This window comes from Heterocephalus glaber, unplaced genomic scaffold, assembly GCF_053883595.1.
Source record: "Heterocephalus glaber isolate CG9 unplaced genomic scaffold, H.glaber_assembly_v1.0 deba00000937, whole genome shotgun sequence".
NCBI lineage: Eukaryota > Metazoa > Chordata > Mammalia > Rodentia > Bathyergidae > Heterocephalus > Heterocephalus glaber.
The window spans coordinates 8266755-8288073 of NW_028258173.1; the positions used below are offsets into that span (position 1 = coordinate 8266755).

The following is a 21319-nucleotide window of genomic DNA, read 5'->3' on the forward strand; positions in this document are numbered from 1 at the left end:
GCATGGTTCAACAAGGAACCCAGACCCTGCCCCGTTTTGGAGCCTCCGGAACAATTCTCCCTCCAGTGTTAGTTGGTAAAGGTCTTTCAGCAGTGGGTTTCCAGGACAGGGCTGAGAGGTTGGAATGCAAGTCCTGTGAGCCACATGGCAAGATGAGGAAACTGAGGCTCAGAGAGCTGAGAGGACAGCTTGAGGTCCCACAGCCAGTATCTCTGCCTTCTATCTGGTTGGGTACAGCTGTGAGCCTACCCTTGAGCCTTCTGTTCAATGCCAGCTCACATCTTGCAAGCTGTGTGACCTTGGGCAAGTTCCTTAACTTCTCCATAACTTCATGTTCTCGTGTATAAAAGGAAACGCTACTAGGAGCCCGTGCTTGGCTGAGTGATCACAGGAATTAATGAATCAGTTCCTACAAACCATTGCAAATGGTGCCCAGCCTGGATGACACCAGGGGAGAGCAGACTTCCGCCTCTCCAAGTTGTCAGCCAGGAAAGGCAACCTGGGATAAACCTTGGCAAGCTTTTGTTCTATCTACCCAAGAAAGGCCGTTCCCAGCTTCCCTTCTGGTCTGCAGGGCTGGGGCCGGGGGAGGCAGATGCAGCGGAAGGCACCCAATCTAAGGAGCTCTCTCATTTAGTCCTCACCCTGAGCTTGCATGACCTGTGAGTGGGATCCTCACTCACCCAGCCCCATCCTGGTCCTGCAGCTCTCCCAGGCTTCTGCCTGTCTGCCTGTCCATCTGTCTTCTTGAGGGTGGGTAGGGCATAGCTTCTTCTCTCAGAGCCTCCCCTCTCTGGCTCTTTCCTCCTTCCTTGAGAAGGTTTTGTCCCCGGGTTCCAAGCAGCCACTTCTCTGGTGGCTGCTGCCCTTCACACCTCTTTCCAGGGATCATGGATCCAGGCAGGCCCCACCCTGGCTCCCAGCCCTTCCCAAAGAGGACCTATGAATTGGGTTCTAATGAGATATTAGTAAGGCAGCTGTACTAACAACTAATGATAATGGCAAAGTCATTACAAAAAGATTCTTTACATGTTTTTAATTACAGCAATTAAGAGGAAGTCAATAAAACATCCCCCCCAGCACCCTTCTGGTCCCCACACAGAGCCGCTTCTTCATATTTTTAAAGTCACCCTAAATTTTTGGCATTCAGCAAGTGTGGTGAATGGCCGAGAGTGTTGGAAGAGCTCTCCAGTGTCCACAGACTTCCCTGAGCCTGCAGTTTGCCATACTCAGGTCCAGTAGAAAGCTTTGTGTTCTCAACTGAGCAATGCCCCCAGCCCTCACAGGCATGGCTCAGACTTGGAAGCACCCACTCAGCACCAGACTCAGCCACACACTTGGGCAAGGACCCCACCTATCCCAAGAGCCTGGCCTTCTTCCCCTGATAACCAGCAGCATGGCAACTCCTTGCCCACCGTGGGAGCTATAGGATCAGCTGCAGTCCTGGGGGCCGGGGGCAATGCCTCAAACCCCTCCATGGGCTGTTCTTCCTGCTTCCCCACCAGGCATGAGTACTGGTGCAGACCTTCAGGGCCACGAAGCAGCTCAGGATAACATCACGGCGTCTGTCTGATCATCCACTCTACCTGACTGTTTCAACCACTTTTTGGCAACTGTCACAGCTGCATGGTGCCCTCTCTAGGCCTAGCACTGTTCTAGGCAGTGAAGACAATAGAGGGTAAAACCAAGACACCTGTCCCTGTCCTCGATGAAAGTAGAGGGGAGACAAAAGCTAAGAGGTGAATATAGAATATGATATATGAGGCCCTTGAAGGAAAATAGAGGAAAAACGAAGACAAGAGGGATGGAGGATAGGTGCAGGACTCTTAATTGATCCCATTTGGAGGGTGACTAGTCTGGGGAGGTGACAATGAGCAGAGTCTCAAAGGAAGAGGGGAAGATTATTCCAGGGCAGAGAACAGCAAGTGCAGAGGCCCTGAGGGAGTCCTGGGGACTGAGGCCAGGGTGGCCAGAGTGGAATAGGGGAGCAGAGAGTAGCAGGAGGCGAGCTAGAAAGATGGACTGGCGCCCTAAGCTGTGGTCAGAACAAGGTGGGAGTCATGGGGCAGAGGCATGATAGGATCTGGTTGGAGCAAGACAGGTTTTCATGACAAACACATAAAACCCCAGTGACATGCTAGTCCCTGCCCACCAAACTGGCAAAACTCAACAGTCCAACCAGACCACATCCTGGTGGAAACCCACGTCACTGCTGGCGGGAGTGTAAGTTGGCAAATTGATGCAACTGTTTTGACATTATGAGTAAAATTAATGTACACATACCCTACAACCCAGCTGCTCTATTTTTGCCCCCCCCCCCAGAGATCCTCACAGCCTGTGTCCCTGAGGGCCACAAGAAGCCATTCTTAGCAGGACAGCAAAGCGTGTTGACCAGACCAAGCAGGCACAGAACCGTGTCATTGTGGCCATGGAATTCCATGTAGCCATGAACATGACTAAATTAAAGGCAAGGGCCTGGCTAGAATGCCACAAAATCAGGTTGCCCCAAAAAGCAAATCACAGAAGGCTACCTACAAAATATCCCAGGGGTAAGGGCTGAAAGATGGCTAAATGAGCCACGAATTTTTTTAGCAGGCACCTGCATGTAGGGAGATGTCAGAGAAAGCTTGGCCATCATGGCCACACTATTCAAGAGAGAAATCAGCCTGGCAGGACAGGGGGAAGGGCTTTTAAAATGAGTAGTTGGTACAGGAATATTCTTTTATTCTTCTTTTTAAGCTATCTGTGGAATTATATTCACTCTTTTGTATGCATGATATAACTCATGATTTTAAAATGATTTAAAAATAAAGAAAAGTGAAATACATAATTTACAGAACCTTTTAAGCTCTAACAAAGAATAAGTTCTAGGCCACATCCAGCGCGGCCCTAGAACCACTCTTCCTGCTCTTGGGGGAACTTAGTGAGGTGAGCTCGGCCCGACAGGCTTGTGTGTTCATTGGCCACTGTGGGGAGTGCCTGGAGGGAAGCCTGGTCGGTTCCTACCTGAGTGTGGAGAGTCCCCCCAGAGCCCTGGAGCCCACCTTTGTCTCCAGCCTTCCTCTGGCCTGTTGCCCTGCACGGATTGGCTACACCAAGTCCCGCTTAGCAGCCCCTCGCTGCTACTGTGCACTTGTCCCTGAATGTGCATGGGGCACCTGTGTATGAGTACGAGACAGACAGTGCTTGCTCGGGCAAGGGCTCCCTGAGTGGCCCAGGAGGCCCATGTGACAAAGTGAATGGAGAAAATAGGACACTCAGGCCTTGGAGCCACAGTGAAGTGGGGGAGATTATGGAGTGGAGAGGTGGGGGGAGAGGATCCAAGCAGAACTTGGACCAGGACCAGCTGAGTGCCCCTTTCCTCCATCCATTCCATTATATATATGTGCATGCATACAACCAGCATCCCACTGTAACCATCCAACTCTCTATACATATATACATGCATGCACACACACACACACACACACACACACACACACAAAACCATCCATCCCACTATATCACCACTCATTCACCCATACAAGCAATCATACATACATCTATATACATATATACAGCCATCAATCTCCCCATATATAAAACATCCACCCACTCATCCATCCACTCACACCATCTCTCCCACCACACGAACATGCAGATAGACTTCCAGCCATTCATCCATTCATTCCTTCACTCGCCCAACTGCCCCTCCCTCCATCAGCCAATTCCTCCATCCACACAGCCATCCACCTTGAACAAACAGCCCTCCACCCATACGACCCTCCGTCCAACATCCATCTATGCATTGAACAAGCCCACACGCTGCCCTACTGCCTTCTTATTCCCCCTTACACACTGCTCCTTTCCCCCATCTCCCAGCCTTCATGTGCTTATTTTTTCTGGACCCAGATTGCACCCCTTCACACACATACACACACTTACCAAACACATCCGCATTTATGGGTCCACCTCGCCCACCTCCTAGCCTGAAGTACCTTTTCGTGCTACTGCCTCTCAGGAAAGCACCCTGCTCCTGCTCCCAGCAGTGGTCACAGGTGTCACTGAGCATTTTCTTACTATGCCCAGCTCCCTGACCAGACTTTAAGCTCCATGAGAGCAGGGACCAGGTCTTTCTTCAGCACCCAATACAGACTCCACCTGACCCACAGTAAGGCTGTACAAGGAGCTGTGGAGCAATGGTGCTGGGTGAAGTTAGAGCTTGCTGTGTGCAGAGCATGACCCTGGTGTCCGGTAGGGATTTACTCATGAATGCACCAAAACAGAACCTCCTCACCAAGCTTATGGTCTAATGGGAGATAAGGAGAGTCCAGGGAGAGTTTTAATGTGGGCTAGGAGCCATGAAAGAGGCAGAGAGGGTGTGCAAAGGGAGGCTGAGCCAGGCCCGGCCCTAGCGCTTCACATTGGACAAGCCACTCTGTCTCCATGAGCCTTCATCTCCTCATCGACCAAATGGAGCTAATAAAAACAGGGAGCAGAAAGAAACACTATTACCACAAAATTGCTCTAAATTGTTTAAATATATCTTCTGAGTTCTGTGAAAAGTTTCTTAAAGAGATAAAATTATTGTAAGAACTGAAATCAATGTGATTTATTGATGTAATTTTTATAGACAGAGCCAAGTAATACAAATTAATAAACCACTAAAAACGAATCTTTATTAAAATTGAGTTTGTCATGTTATTGGGAGGATTAAATGAGATAATGCATGGAAAATGGACCCAGGAAGAAACTCAGCATGGGTTAGGTACTCGACAAGTCTGTTTTTTAATTCTATTTTGATGGTTTGGGGTAATCTTTATTGACAAGGTGATATTTAAACTAAACCATGAAAAATGTATAGGATTCCCATATCCTAATGCTGAAAGTATTAGATATCATTTTTAGCACTTTTACATACTCTTCTAGTTTCTATGTCTGGGTAACAAATCACCCCAGGATGCAATGGTGTACAGCAGTCATTAGTTATGCTCACAGATTCTGTGACTCGAATCTGGACAGGACACAGCAGGGACAGCTTGTCCCTGCTCTGTGATGACTGAGGTCTCAGCTGAGACATGAAGCCTGCAGGCTGAAGTCACCTGAGGCCTCACCTGTTTGTTCAGGTGTCTGGTGCTGATGCTGGCTTCCATTCCCCACCATGTGGTTTATTCCTGTGTCTCCTCAGGCTAGACTGAACTTCCACAGTACAGTGGCTTGATGCCAAGGACCACCAGGTAGAAGCTGCATCTCTTTGATGACCTAGCCTTGAAAATCACATAGCATCACTTCCAGCATGTTCTATAGGGTGAAGAGTCACAAGCTCCCAAGAAACAAGGGGAAGGTACATCAGCCACCCCTCCCAGTGGGAAGACTATCAGACTCGGTGTAAGGAAAACATTTGGAGAGGGGGATAAATATTGACGCATTTATCTTTAGAAAGATACAGCTTTGCACACACATGTTATCTTATGTGCGCCTTAGTTTAAGCCTTAAAGAAAGTACTCTTTAAGTTTTAATTTTATAGAAGAGGAAGCTAGAGCTTAACAAAGTCAAAAGTTTTTCCCAGTATCATAGCTAACAAATATCAGAGCTAGGATTTGAATTCCAGTCTCAAAGTTACCTAAGCCACTGCCATGAACATACTGCCTACCAAATTTAAAACACGGATGCCAATAGTATTTTTTATCCTTTGAAACACTAAATTGCCTATGTCATCTAGGATGCTGTAGATCTATGGCATGTCAGTGACTCATGGCCTATTCTAGTGGCATTTCAAGCAGGTGCTCAGCAAAAATAAAGGCCCTGAGGTGGGAGGTACAGTGTCTGTAATTCATGGTGGCAGGACGTGGTGTGGGCATTAAGTCAAAAGAGGTTGATTGAGATCCAACTAGGAGGAATCCTGAAACCAGGCAGGAGGATGTAGACTTTCCAGGGTCAATGAAGAGATGCCAAAGGCTCCAAGCAGGGCAGCCATGTGGTCAGAAAATTAATCAGGAACTGTGTGTAGGAGGGAAGGGGACAGAGAAGACTATGCTAGGAGTCAGTGGTGGGAGCGAATGGCACAAGCTTGTTGGCAGGCCTGCGGGAGCCTGGGACCTTGGTTCACAAGCGTGATAGCCCAGAGGAGGAGCTGAGGACTCTGTGAGGACCAGGAAGGGAAGCACCACCAAAGACTTCAAGAGTTTGAGCTCATTTGGCTGGGGGAGGGTGGTGGTAATGGTCGAAACAATGGATAGAACCAAGAGTGCAAGAAGCAAGGCTTGTTGCGGGGGGGGGGGCGTTTAGGGGTTCTCCTGGTAAGAACACCCCCTAGACTGTTGGAAATTGCACCTTGGAGCTCAGGGAAGAGCCGGAGAGGAAACATGAGAGTCATGTGCAGAGAGGTTACGGTCAAGACCAAGGGAGCAATGTGGCCCCAAAGAGAATCAAGTCCAGGGCTTAAGGAAATGAGAGTACAGGCCAGGGGTCTCCAACCTGGGTGAGCAGTGGAATCAGCAAGGCAAGGATCAGTGACCCAGGCGTAGTGTGGTAGGGCTGTCCACGGCCCGGGGAGGGGGAAGAGGGGCATCTGGTGGGTGAGCCAAGCTCCTGGTGACTCTAATATGAGCCACATAGAAGAGCCCTGGGCTGCCTTCAGATGGAGTGGGGGACTGGTGCAAGGTGGTCCCTACATGGAATTCCCTTCCCTGCACCCTGTACCAGTGAAATCCTAAGCTTTGGGAGTGGAACCCCCAGCAGCATTGTTTAACTCTTCAGGTGTTTCTGGCATGGAGCCTGTCTGGGAAGCACAGCACATCTCACAGATGAACCTGGGCACCCTTCGAGGGCATCCTTCTAGATGGCTGGTTCTGACCCGGTGATCTGGGTGGGCTGAGACTCTGCATGTCTACTAGACACCTGGATGGTGCCCGTGCTGTGTGCTCACAGACCACACTTGTGTTAACAAGGATGCACACTGATTTTCAGAGGTGTGGTAGAATTTCAATGCCCCTTCCCAAAAGCCCCTGCCCAGGCCACTGCTGTGAGAATCCGTCCTTCCCACCCCAGCCCCAGCCCCAAAAGCAGGCAGGGAGCAGAGGAGCCTCCTGTGTGTCTCCTCTGCTCTCTGCTTCCCTCCTGGCTGACGGAACATCAGAGTCAGGATAAATGCTCTCCCCTTCTCTGCCAAGGAAGTAGGCATGCTTTGAAAAGAGCAATATGGTGTTTGTGTTTGCACATACATGTAGCTGCACACACGCACCCCCAGGCACCATAGGGGAATCCTCTCCACAGCACAGGCCTTTATGAGCACCCAAGACCCCAATCGCTCCAGCGTACCCACCCTGCCCTCCCCCCAAGGGCACAGGAGTCTGGCCCCAAGACCAGCCTCACACCTAAAGCCCCATGGTGCCCAAAGCAGCAGGGCAGAGGAGAAATGGCAGCCCAGCTCCAGAGTCTGAGATCCAAGTTCCTTCCTAGCTAGCTACATGACCTTGGACAAGTTAATTAACCAGAGCATTTTAGTGGGCTTTTCGGATATAAAAGGTGTGAAATAATGATCAGTCTCTCGTGGCTGTTGGACAAATCAATTGGTTCAAGGATATTTGGATCCACGTGGGTATAAATGGATATAAAACCCAAATTCACAAAGCAGGGTGTCACAGTGGTGGGTTAATGGGGAGGTGCTGTGACCATGTGCTGTCCTCTTCCAGTGCCATCTTGTCTCCCCTCATCATCCTGCTGCTGTAGATGCTGTCCCCAGGAACCCCAGCAGTCCCTGAGGCTGGCCTCAGCCTCTGATCCCTGTTTACCTTCTCCCACTGCAGACATGGGGAGCTTCGAGGAGGGCGAGAAGCACCAGAGCATTTCCCACGGAGAAGCTGCCGTCATCCGTGCCCCACGCATTGCCAGCTTCCCCCGGCCGCAGGTGACCTGGTTCCGTGATGGTCACAAGATCCCACCCAGCAGCCGCATGTGAGGCCCTGCCCTGAGGGAACAATGAGGGAGGTTGGCCTTGGGGGAGAAGGGTTGGGGCCAGATCAAGTCCCCCAGATACTGAATAGTGACCTTCTGCAGAACTCCCTGTCTGGGACAGAAGTTTAGTTTACAAGGGACTTTCTTGGAACCTTCCTGTGAGGACTTGGGATTCCCTGGGAATCCCAGGGCATTGCCTTCATTCTTATCTGGAGAATAAGTCTCCAAGAGGACTTAAAACACCCAAATATACCCACACACACAGACCTAGATTTAGCCCAGCAGTGCTAGGGTGGTGGAGGGCTAGGCACTTCCACTGCAGTCAGTGGGTACGGTGTGTGTGCACTGGGGGCAAGGGCTCTGTGTGTTCTGGCTGTGAGAAATTGGTATGGCTGGAGGAGGTCTGGGAGAAAGATATGCAGTGCTTTCAGCATGCACAGAGACTCCTCTGTGTCCCTTGGCCTCAGCCCTGGCAGCCTGGCTTGTGGGCAGGAGTGGCAGAGCCAGCAGAAGGCGAGGAGCACAGCATTCCACCAGAAAACGCTGCCCTCAGCCTCCTGGTCCTGCTCAGGGTCATAAGCCAGCCCCCCATTTTCCTCTCTATGGCTCCAGCTCCCCCTGCTTGCAGAAAGACCTCCTCCTGATCTGTGGGGATGCCTTTTAGAGTGGGCAGAGCCCATCCTGTTCTGTAGGTACTTTTCTGGGATGAGCTGGATGGCCTCATGATAGATGACAGGTGACTTGCCTCTCCTATGCATGTCTCATCCTCCTGCCTCACACATTCTCAGCAATTACAGAGGAGCAGGACAAGAAGCAGAAACATAAATTTTGAGCTTTTACTAACATCCCACTGGCCAAAGCAAGGACATGGCAGAGCTCAGAATCAAGAGGTGCTCTGTATCCATCCCTCATGCTATGTGATGGAGGGAGAGGGCCACAGGCATGTGGCACAGAGGGTGATACAGAGTGAGGGGAAGGGCTGGAGCAGCACGACAGGTTAAAAGTGGACTCACACTGCAAGAGTCAACAGGGCTCCTTGGGCATAACTAGTGCTCAGTAAAGCCAGCAGAGTGGATGTTGAGATTATGCTGTAGAAGGAGAATGCTGTACCACACAGGTGCTGGTTAGGTGAGTCCCAGCTCATCCTAACTCCCTTTCTGAGGCTGCCCACCCATGTCAAAGATGGCATCCTGTAAGCCCATCAGTTGGTAATGGCTCCCTGGAACATTATATTGAAAGAGATTTGGAGGCCCCATCTAGACTCATGGGAAAGAGCTTCACAATCAATTAGCAATTTCTCCCCTGGCCGCACAGGGGCATCTTGGCACTTCCTCTACTACGTTTGCTGTGATAATGGACCCCTAGCTCCAGCCTTACTACCATCCTCTTTTTGCTCCCACCTTCCCTCCTTTTCTCATCCCCAGCCTCCTTCCTTACTCTATATTCACCCAGGATAGAACCAATCTGGCCTGTGCACACACATGCACATTGCCTGGTCACCCATGTCTTCCCCTCACCCACTCTACCAAGCCCATGCTAGAAACCTGGGGCAGCTTTACCTTGCTGACTGCCAGAGACTAATACTCATCACTGAGCATGAAGGAGCCCTGGAGGCAGGTTCCCCAGGGGCTGTGAGCCTGAGCTCTGACTCTGATGAGTGCTGTGAGCCAGAAGGGCTGCAGGCCAAGGGAAGTGCTGCTATCTGTAGAGGGCTAGGGACACCACCACCAGCAAGGGCAGGGATTAGTGCCACCTCACAAGCCCCAGAGCTCACTATTGAAAAAGTAACGAGATTCCTAACAAAGCTTGGGGCTTTGGGCACATTCTAGAATGACTTATTTTAATCAAATGCTGGCTTGAGCAGAGAAAACGGGGATAGCCGCAGAGGAGTAGTTGGTGGAAGGTGGGCAGGGGCTGGTCTATCAGAGGAGCTAGAGAGGGCCTAAATACCTGAAGCTAGGGGTATAGCCAAAAAAGACAACCCACACTCCCAGAGTTGAGCTCGGCTGCCCATGCCCCTCAGACAGCACCCCCTACTTCTCTCAGTGTGGGTACATCTGGGAACAGCAGGCCCGATGCCTTCCCAAGGGCCACAAGCAGCTGTGTGCATGCTGGCAGTGAACCGTGGTGCTGCTCCTCGCCTGTGTATTAAGGCAACGGTCATCACGAAGATGGCTGTGAGCCCGAGGACTTCCTTGCCCTCCTGCTGCGGTCAGGGAGGCAAAAAAGGCTTCTGGGCCTTCTCTTTCACCCCATGCTCAGAGCTCAGACCCATCCCCTGCAGAGTCCAGGCCTGGCTGCTGCCCTGCAGTTACTGGGCAAGGCAATGCTAGCTGCTGTAACAGGAAGATCCCAGGCCCTGGGGACACAGAAATTAATGTCTGGCACAGGGAATGCCCTGCCTGGGTGAGGGGCAGGGGACTGTCCCCTCCACAGAGTTGGTCAGGGCGAAGGCTGCTGGGGCTCTGCTGTCATGAAAACCAGCCTTCCGGGTCTCCCCTGACAGAGGGGAGGGAGCAACAGAACAGTGCGGGGTTCCTATGGGCCACTCCGGAGCATGCGCACCCCTCCTCCATGCCACCCTGGACAGGACAGGAAGCTGGAGTCCAGCAGCCATAGTCCTCTCCAGGAGGGGAGCCTGGAACTGAGCTGGGTAGCTGGGCATCTCTGCCAGCTCAATGCCCACCCCACCTAGGACAGGCTGTCTCCATGGATTTGTCCATTTTCCGTTGTTAGGAGCACAATACCACAGGCCGGGTAGAGGGATGTGGTCTATGTTGGCCCGTGATTCTATAGGTCTGAGGTGAAGGGGCCATATCTGGTGCTGGGCTTCTTGCCTGGCAGGGTGGTGCCGGACATCACATTACGAGAGACCGGGAGTACACATGTGCGCACAAGTGTGTGTGTGTGTGTGTGTGTGTGTGTGTGTGTGTCTGGCCTCCCTCTTCTTATCAAGTTGCCAAGATGTATTCATGAGGCTCTACCTTGATGACTTTATCTAATCCTAATTGCCTCCCAAAGGCCCCATTTCTAAACACCATGGTTGGATTAAGTTTCCACACTCTTCATACCTCACAGTATAGGTTAAATTTGCAACACATGAACCCTTAGGGGACACATTCAAACCGCAACACATCCAAGCCACAGTACTCAACTGTGCCATCCAGGGACAGCCATTCTCCCAAGGGGGCTGACCTGTGCACCGGGGGCTCTTGCATAACAGTGTTCCTGGCTTCTGCCTCGAGCTTCGAGTAGCACCCCCATGGCTATGGCAACCAAAAGTCTAGACACTGTCAGTGTCGCCTGGAGGACAAAGTCATCCTTGACTGAGAACCACTGACCTAGAAAAATTTTCATGATATGGATAAAATATAGCTAAAGAAGAGGATGGGGCATGCGGAGGCTTCCTAGTCAAGAAGAAAAGAAATTAGAGGGAAGGGCTCCTTTGGAAGCCAAAGGGGGCTCAGGAGAGGTGGGTGAAGAGAGAGAGCCTGAAGGAGCCTCTGTCAAAGCCACCCCACAGTAGCCTGGCCATGGCTGTGGCTGGACACAGGACCTTTGGGATGCCAGCATCTCACAAAATTTCCTCCATTCAGAAGCCAAACTGGACCAGGTGAGAGCTACAGATCGGGGACAGCCAGTGGGCTGCTGGGTTTTCCTGGGCCAGATAAGAAATAAACAGAAACAGCAATGGGAAGCAGCATCCCTCAGTCTTGGCCTGGAGGAAATCCTAGCAAACACTCACTCCCACAGAGATGAGGTGCCAGGCCCAGCAAGGAGGAGCTATGTGCCCTCAGAAGCTGGGACCTGAGCTCTGAGCTCACCCCCTGCCCAGCAACCTTGTGCCCGGTAACCCACAGCCCAGACTCCCTGCCCCAGCCTTTGGCTACCTCTGTGCTACACCTAAGGACAAAGATCCCTGCAGGAGGCTCACAGTGGGGAGATGGTCACCATCCTGGTCCTGTGTTGTCACCTTTAAAACATTTTAGCCTGGCTCTGTTCCCATTTCCTACCATCGCATTAACTGGGAGTAAAAAGAGCTTTCCGGGAAAAGAAGAAAACAAAAATGAGCATCGTTGGGGCCTCTAAGCAGGGTGGGGGGCGCCTCCCTACTGCCCAGAGCTCCACAGATAGGACGGGTCTTTGTAGGTAAAGCCCCCAAATCAGGAGGAGGACATAGCACACTCAAGCTGGAGGAGAACCGGGCCAGAGAGGCATTAGAAGGGATGTTTACTTGAGAGCCTGCTTAAAACTCTGTAATATTCACCTAATGGGAAAATCTGAAAAGAATTCAACTGGATTTGTCCTTGTTAAACTAACATTAAGGATGTTTAGCAGCTGTCTCAGGCACATCGCATTACAATCCGGAGATAGACTTGGCAAACTAATGGTTCTGTTGTCAATGGGAGAATGGGCAAAAGGCGTGGGCAGAGTGGGGCGGCAGCACTCCCCACACCACTGCATCCGTTAAGGGGGCCCCCAGTTTCTCTGTCTGGGGGCCCGGCATACTGAGGGGCTGCATGATGGGAACCCAGAAAAGGGAACTGGCCCGGGGACAAGCGGCCCATCTCAGAACCCATAGCACAACCCACCCTTCCTTTATCCTGTTGTCCAGCTCCACCGGTCCCCTGCATGTTCTCCAGCTTCCGGAAGGGGGAAACTGATCCCCAGGGAGGGGACTGGGGGGAGATAGGGCTCTAGAAGTCTGTTTCACACAATCTGTGGTTTTTGAGTCGGCCTAAAAAAGGTAGGATTGGGGCTCCGGCAGCAATCTTGGAATGGTCCTGCTCATCATTTACTCATTCGTTCTATGGACGTTTCTTTGGTGCCTGGATGCTTATGTGAAGACAGCCTCACAAAGTCGTCCAGGCTGTGTCATGGGAAAGGACAGAATTCCATGGGGGATTGGGGAGAAGGCCCCAAGCCCACCCTTGGAGTGGGGCTGGGAAGTTTTCGTGCGGTCGGCCTCAGCCTCTGAGTGTCAGTGTGCTGTATTTCAGTCTGATCCCCAACACCGAGAGATTGTTGGGGTTCTCTGCATACTAAACTCGGGTGGAGTTTGGACAGCAAGTGGCTGGGGTGGGGGTGCCCTACCTCTCCTCTTTCCAGCTGGGCTGGGGAGAGTCCGTCAGGCCACCAGGCTCAGGTCCTGGCTCCCACTCCCAGGAGGCTCCAAGCCCTCCAGCCCTTGTCAAGGAATCCTTTTCCTCTCCCCAGAGCCATCACACTGGAGAACACCCTTGTCATCCTGTCAACGGTGGCTCCCGATGCAGGCCGCTACTATGTGCAGGCTGTTAATGACAAGAACGGAGATAACAAGACCAGCCAGCCCATCACTCTTGCGGTGGAGAGTAAGCAAGCACAGGGCCCGGACTGTCTGGGGCGGGTCATTAAATTTTGGGAATAGTGCTCCAGGGGGTCATTGGGAAGATGGAATGGAGGGCCCGGGCTGGGCGTGGTAGCAGGGAGCCCTCCCAGGGCTAGGAGAGCTGGGCTAGGTGTCTTTCCCTTGTGTGAGCATAAAAAGAGGAGGGAGCTGAGCTGGGAAGCTGGCCGAGACCCTGCATCAGGAGATGGGACACTTGCCCAGGCTGTTCGCAGGGCCACTGAGGCCCAGCACGGGGAGGAACAGGGCAGGAGAGAGTGTGCATGTTCGGATCACAGCCATCATGGGCTCAGGTGCTGACCGAGAAATCACCCCAGGAGATCAGAAGCTCGTTTTTTAAAAATTACACTAACTGCCTCTGCTCAGCAGGCAAAGTGCTGTTTTTGCTTGGAGCCAGGCAGCTCCCACCAACAGGAACACGGGCTGCCCCCCACCTCCTTCCTAAATGTGCCACTGCGCCTATCCTCCGATGCCCCAGGGCCGAGAGAAAAGCCCAGTGAGAAGCACCTAAAGGGAAACTCCTCGAGTGACCTTTGGCAGAGATCTGTCCAGCCGAGACTGGAGCCGGGGATGTCATCCCAGGCCTGGCTCTCCTCCACCAGACTAGGCGCCCCCTCCAGGCCCCATCCCAGGACGAGAGAAGGGAACTGGGTGGCTGGGGTAGTGACCCGGGCAGGGAATCTGGGAATTGCAGAGACCACATGCAAGTACAGGGGGCGATATTAGCACTTCCTGCAGCAGCCAAACGCCACACAAGCTGGGGGGAGCCAGATGTTCACGTCCCTTCACATCTGTACCACTCCCGTTCCCAAAGCAACCTCATTTATCATCCATGGTCGCACCGGTGTGCACCCACGAGCAGCAAGACGAGGGTACAGCACCCTTCTGGTACCTTTCCCCGATCCCAGCCTCTGTCTGCCAGTGCCTCTGTTGCCCACAACGTTCCCAGCCCCTGTTAGTCCTATTCCTGGGCCTCCCGAGCTCCAACAGGACCCCTCCCCAAATTCCCAGTTATCTCCTTTCTCCATCCCAGGTTCCAGCCTGCCTGGAAAGACACAGGGTAGATCTCTCACGTTGGCCTGAGCCAGGCTCTCAGCTGAGTCCATAGCTTGAGCCCCGAGCATGCATGACCTGGGGCTGTTGTTTCTATGGGAAAAAGAAACTGAGTCACAAAGGAAGAGCTTCTTCCCATATATTTCCCAAGGACCCTAACACCCAGCATCTCATGGAACCCAGCAACTTGGTAAGAGGCAATGCCACAGATGCGGAGTGGTTTGTGGTCCATGTCAAAGCCAGGCAGCTTTCTGGGTGACTCAGTTTACCCTAGGTTGGGGGGCCTTTGCGCTGTCTTCCTCCTCCTCTGCCTAGATCCTCATAGGAGTCAGGGCTGACTGTGGGGTCACTCATTCTCCGGTCCATTGCAAACCACCCCAGCCCTACAGGGTAGGTGGCCCAGGGTAGGTTGCAGGGCCCCTCCACCCACCCCCCGTCTACCAGCACCTCGGCCAACTGTCTGCTTCCCCAACCCATCACCCCTCAGCTCCTGCTTCTGTGTGGTGATTTGTGCTAGATTGAGAGCAGAATCAGCTGCTGTTTAGCTAATTTCCCCTCCCACGAGTGATTACACTTCAAAACCCTGTTCCTCACGCTGACACAAATTCCCCAGCCTGCCTGCCTGCCTGCCAACCGATCTGTGAGGAGCAATTGCCACCTTGCCTGACACCAGCTCCGGCTCCCCTCGGTTACCTCTCTAGGTTCTGGCCCCCTCCCCTTCCTTCATCCTACTCTACTCTGATCATGCAGGGATTCTCTTAGCAGCCTTCTGAGAGCCCTTGTTCCTTGGAAATGGGGAAAGAAAGAAGAAGACTGGGTTTCCCGGGCATTGACCCTGGCCAGAGTAATCCAGGTGACGTCACGTGGACCATCACCACTGGCCCCACACCTGGGAATCACAACTGCACTGCCCCATAGAAATGCAATTTAAAAGTTTTCAGTAGCCCCGTTTTTTATAAAGTAAAAAGAAATAGGTGGAATTCATTTTATGAATATATTTTATTTAACCAAGTATATCCAAAATATCCTCTTTTACACCATCAGTGCAGAAAATATTAGTGGGGTATTTTCCACTGGGTTTTCTGCATACTAAGTCTTTGAAATCTGTGTGTATTTTACACTTCCAGCACATCTCAATTTGGAATGCTAAATTTCCATCTGAAATACGTGATCTGTATTTTGATTTCATGAAATTTACAGCTGAAAAGGTAGAGTCTTATGCCCAAGTTGCTCCACACATACTTAAAAGTGTTCTAATAACTGAATTGGGGATCCGTTTTTAATTAAATGTAAATTAGTTAAAATTAAGTCACATTAAATCAAAGGGGCGTCAGCCCCATTTCAATTGCTGGGGAGGCACATGTGGCTCGTGGCTCTGTGTGGGATGGAGCGCAACTTAAGGCCTGAGTGCCCTGGTGCCCAGGGGTGGCTGCAGTTCAGGTGTCCCGGGAGCCTGCCCTGGAGAGGAACAGAGTGGGACAGCCCTCCCTCTGCCCACAGGACCTGTGGCCACCAAAGCCACGTAACCCCTGAGCCTCAGCTTTGTCATCTGTAAAGTGCTGCCCATGGCAGAGCTGGGAACCTTAAACGAGACGAACTGGGGAGAACGGATCACCCTAAAAGCCCCTTGGTGAGGCTGTCAGGAAATCATCCTGGGCTGCTGCCTCCAGCTTGACCTGGGGACCGTGGTCGGTGTCCTCTGGCCCCAGGGTCCCGGTCTATGGCAGGAGCTCATGCAGAAGACACCCTCTCCTCCTTGCTTGGCTTGCCTGTGCTTTTCATAGCTTAACATTTAGGACTCCCTTCATCCCACTATCCTCACCCCACCCTGGGCTGGAGCAGATTTCACTTAGAGTAAACCTCTGCCAGAACCACTGTGCTGACTTCAGCTGGCCTTGGCAGGGAGGGGCTGAGCCACCTACTCCCAGTGACACACAGACTCCATAGACCTGAGCTGGGAACAGCAGCACCCCCAAAGGTCGAGGGCTCTTGGCTTCTTGCTACCCTGTACCTCTGGGCTTGGAGATCTGTGCCCGCTTGAGCCCTGTCCGAGGCATGAGTTTGACGAGGTGCACGTCCTTTGTCAGTGCCCACCCTGCCTGCTCCCCCGAGCTGGTCACAGCACACCTAGAGACAGGAGATGACTTCACATGCCCTGCCCAAGCACGGGGCGCCTGACAGCCAGGTGTGTCCCGCAGAGGGTGAGCCTCATGGCACCCTGCCCTCACCCCATTCTCCACACTCCAGTGCCGCTGAACCAGTTGTGGGAGGCAGGTGACAAGCGGTGATAACTACCCACAGTTTACAGATGAGCAGGGTGAGCACATCAACCCAGGGAGGTGATGGAACTCACTTTCCTCCGGCATTTGCTGGGAGCTGGCAAAAGCAGGCATGGGACCCAGGCCACCCTGACCCCACAACCTGCACCCCAACTACTACACCCTTTGTCTCGTGGGGCCGATCTCAGGAGGAAAACTAGTGTCCCTTGGATGGTGCTCCCCACAGAAAGGCTCCTGTTGTCTCCTTCCCCGACTTTGTAGGAAGCTGCTCCTTCTTTGCTGCCTCCCAGCCTGCATCCCCAGCCTGGCCCCTCTGGCACCTGCTCTCTGACTCTCAGCTCCACCTGTCCCTCCCATTGGGCAGGGGCACCCTATTCTCCGAGCTTCCACCACCTGCTGCCTGCTCTGCATCCCCCACCACTCTTCCTGCTCCATTACTTCTGCGCCCACCCCAGTGAGCCAGCCCGGCGTCCAGGGCTCGGCTGTGATCTTCCCACGCTCCGTGGCCCTGGCACCTCGATCTCACCTGGTGCTCCCGCACACATGGCCACCCATACCAATGTCTCTGCACCTGTCCATTCAGCTGTCCTACCACCATCCCAAAACCGTGTGGCAGGGCCCGGGATTTAGCTCAGTGGTTCTGCCTCCTGCCTTGCAAGCACAAGGTCCTGAGTGTTCCATCTCCGGTACCAAAAAAAAAACCTATGTGACAAAACCCAATCCCATCACCCTCTGAACTGCAGTCCCCACAGGCTTCCCCTTTGCTCAGTAGAGGGCTCGGTCCATCCCTGAGCAGCTGATCTCTAAACCACCATGGCCCTTCTATCTTCCTCCACCCTAGCCCTGTGGATTTGTCCTGTCTGTCCTCCCACAGAGCTCGCTGGGGGCTCCCTTCCAGCCCGGAGTCCAGCTTTAGATCTCCTGCCTTGGAGTCTCTATCTAACCTTTCCCAGCCAAATCTGCCTTCTCTCCCCCTAGTGGGCATGGGACGTGGATCTGCCATGCTAGCTCTGCCCTCTTGTTGCATTGGGTGGGTTAAGAAGGATTCTGTGACCACTGCTGGGCTCAGCTAGCAAAAGCACTGGAACCAATTAGCACTTTATCCTGCAGACAAAGGGTAGCAGCTTGGGATGGAGCAGCAAGCCCGGCAGAACCCAAGGTCTCTGCTCCATAGATGCAGTAGCTGCTCTCCTGCCTCTGGGTGCTCTTAGGGCCACTCTTCCTCACAGCACTCCCATTCTAGTGCCCCCTCCTTCCCACTCCCCTGCCGCTGTCTCCCTGCCTGGGGTCCTGAGCCTCTGCTTGCCCTCTGACATGCATGGCCCCCAAGGCTCTGTGACATCCACCTCTTTGTGGCCTCGAGATGTGTCACTAGATGGGGGGTGACGGGAGAGCTGTCTTCAGCAAAGGCAGGCAGATCCCCAGGAGTAGGGACTGTCATGCAGAGAGCACCTGCTGTGTGCCAGGTCACCCCAGACCAGCTGAGTCACCCCTCTGCCCGATCCCCCTTAGGGACAGACAGACCTTGGAGTCTGGCTCCCTGGATATCTGATTCCTGGCACCTTCCAGGCACTCACCGGCACAGACTCACTGAGCCGGGGGCTGGATTCACAGAGCCCTGAGCAGCAGTGAGTTCTAGCCCACTTTAGCCAGCAAGAAAACGGAACCGAATTGAGGTCACCCTCAGGACACTCAGGTCAGAGTGAGGCTTCGAACCCAGGCTCCCCCGGATGCTCCATCCCCGTGCCAGGGCTCCCCAGCCCAGTGGCTCCCTCCAACCCTGCACTCTTCTCTCCATCCTGCCCCAGCTGGAGAGCCCACTGAGGCCCTGGCAGCCCTCCTGTGCAACTTGCCTGCCACACCTCACCTTCCACCCGGGCCATCTGTTTGCCTGGCCGTGCTGCTGGTGCTCCGGCTCACCCTGTCTACCTCCTCCTTGTGCTCCATTAATCTGGGCTGTGGTACCTGCACGCCCCAGCATGTAATAAACAACTTAGAGCACACTTTTATGGATTCAGCTATATCAGCAGCTTTCAATCCGATCGCTCTTTATGGCACCTACATGAGGCTTTTATATTGTTGCAATTACTCTGTTTTATATGCTTCCTTTCTCGGCCCTTCATTTTACTTTATTTTTACATTTTATTCCCATTCTTCCTGAGCCTTTTCTAGCAAGGCCTGGAGTCGAGGTGGGAAAACCTGCCTGGGCCTGACTCGGGTGGCCCAGAGTAGCTTCTCCCTGCCCTCCTCCCACCCCACAAAGGGCACCCCATTGCTGTCCATCCTGGGCAGCACAGGCCAGTGTGGCTCCCTGGAAAGAGGCCAAGTGGATAGATTTGCCATGAGAGAAAGTCCTCAGAGGCTGCATTTTCTGGAGCCTTTGAGCAGGTATATGGAGACTATCGGAGATTCTGCCAATACTGGGCCTACGCTGAGCCATAAAGACAAAGGCCTGGCCATCTCCTGAAGAATTCAAAGTCTGAACAAAGGAGATGCTACCACTGTCGTGAGAATGGCATCATTTTTTTTTCAATGAAACCTGCTCACGGGAAGTTCTCTTTAATTTTAGTCATGGAGCCTAGGGGCTGAGGAATGAGAGCTTACGCTCCACTTGTGGCTCATAGAAGGTGTTGAGCACCTACTATGTGCTGGCCGTCACTCTGTGTGTGGTGGTAGCAGAGCTGTGAGCCAGCTCGGGCAGCCACAGTGAAGCCCCCAGCCTGGGCGTGAGATATAGGCAGTCACTGTCTCGGCTCTGGAGGCTGGAAGTCCGAGGTCAGGAAGCCAGTGTGGCAGGGTCTGGTGAGGGCTGTCTTTCTGGCCTGCACAAGGCCACCTTCTCTGGATGCCCTCTGCTTCGGAGAGAGTGACAGAGACACAGAGATGGAAAGGTGGCGCTCTCACAGGCCGTCCTCTTCTGCAAGGCCAGCAATCCTGTCAGGGGCCTCCTGCAAGCCTGCTCACCATTCCCAAAGGCCCCGCCTCCACATCCCATCACACTGGGGCTAGGGCTTCATCAGGTCAACACGCAGCAGACACAACTCCGTCCACATCAAGGACTCACAAGATTTCTGCCTCAAGGAGTCTCCCGTGGCCACCATATCAAAGCACCACCACCTGGGTGGCTTATTATAACAGAGATTTATTCTTCTCCAGTCTGGAGGCCGGGGTATGAAATCAAGGTGTCCATGGGGCTATGCACCTTCTGAAGGATCCAGAGAGGAGTCTTTCTGCCCCTCAGCTTCTGGTGGCTTCTGGCAGCCCATGGCATTCAGTTCTTGGCTTGTAGACATGGCTCTCCCATCTCCACCTCTGCTTGTCCATGGCTTCTCCCTGTGTGTCTGTCTAAATGTCCCTCTCTTATAAATAAGGACAATGGTCACATTGTATCTGGAGCCTGCACTAATCCACTGTGGCCTCGTCTTTACCTTACATCTGTGAAGACCTTCTTTCCGAATAAGGTCATGTTCACAACTGCCCAGTAGCCATGAATGGTGGGGGCGCTCCTCAACTCAGCATGGAGAGTTTGCATTATGGTGCAGGAATCAGATAACTAATGTGAACCTACAAGGCAAACTGAGTCAGGGAGAAGGGTCACGAAGGCAGCAAGACTGGGCAAGGTGAAGAGGAAGGAGGCATGGCCGCCTTACAGGAGGGGTGGGGAAGGCCTGGCCAGGCAGGGTGGGGTACCTGACCTGTGCCCCAGCTCACACCTGGCCTCTCCCCAGATGTCGGGGGCCCCGCTGACCCCATTGCACCAACCATCATCGTCCCCCCCAAGAACACCAGTGTGGTGGCCGGGACCTCGGAGGTGACCATGGAGTGTGTGGCCAATGCCAGGTGGGTGCTGCTCCCTTGCTCTCTCCCTGTCCCTCCTAATGCCGTCTACCACTTCCAGGAGGACTGCTGAGATGCAGAAAGGTCTGGAAGCCGAGCTTGGTGGTGCACATCTGTAATCCCAACACTCAGAAGGCTGAGGCAGGAGGATCTCAAGTCCGAGGCCAGCCTTTGAAACTTAACAGGAGCCTGTCTCAGAATGAAAGGATTGTGTGTACAGGGCTGGGGATTTAGCTCAGTGGTGCTGGTGCCTGCCCCGAGTTCGATCCCCAGTTCGAAAAATAAAGAAATAAAAATCCTGCCCCGAAAGAATTGCGAGTGTAGCTCAGTGGTAGAGCCCTGCCTAGCGTGCAGGAGGTCCTGGGTTCTAGCTTCAGCACCATGAATAAGAGAGAGTGTGGACTTTAGAGGGGGGAACCTGGGCCAGGTGCCATCGTGGCCCCCCTGCCCCTCACCCGGGAAGCATCAAATTACCCCAAGCCTCATGCTGTGGAGGCAGTGTGCACGATGCTCCTCACACTACCTCCTTTCCCTCAACACCAGCTGCGCGGCACAGGTGTCAGGGCCCCGCAGCCCAGAGAGGCCAAGGCAACAGCCCGAGGTCACCCAGGCAGCTGTATGAAATACGACCTGTGCCCCAAGCCTGTGCTCGCCGCGGGTCTCCAGGTCTTCGGCCCTGGGAAGCGGGAGTGGCCCGCGCCTGCGCACAAGCCTCGCCATTAGGCTTAGGGAGAGAGGCCAGGCGGCTTGACCTGACCCCTCCTAATTGCTCCGGAAAGAAAACCTGCGGCGAGCGGCTCCGAGATCCAGGGCTGACCCGTCTCCCCGT

The 21319-nt window shown here is 53.3% G+C and overlaps 1 protein-coding gene across 4 annotated transcripts in view; it reads left to right on the forward strand.

Annotated features, from left to right (window-relative positions):
* Nucleotides 1-21319, forward strand: part of Sdk2 (sidekick cell adhesion molecule 2) — a 254003-nt gene that overhangs the window by 151394 nt on the left and 81290 nt on the right. For all 4 annotated transcript variants that reach the window (XM_021241046.2, XM_004860580.3, XM_021241047.2 and 1 more), the window contains exons 4-6: nucleotides 7788-7935; nucleotides 13153-13286; nucleotides 20382-20493. In XM_021241046.2, the coding sequence (XP_021096705.2) occupies nucleotides 7788-7935; nucleotides 13153-13286; nucleotides 20382-20493 (394 nt within the window). The remainder of the gene's footprint in view (nucleotides 1-7787; nucleotides 7936-13152; nucleotides 13287-20381; nucleotides 20494-21319) is intronic.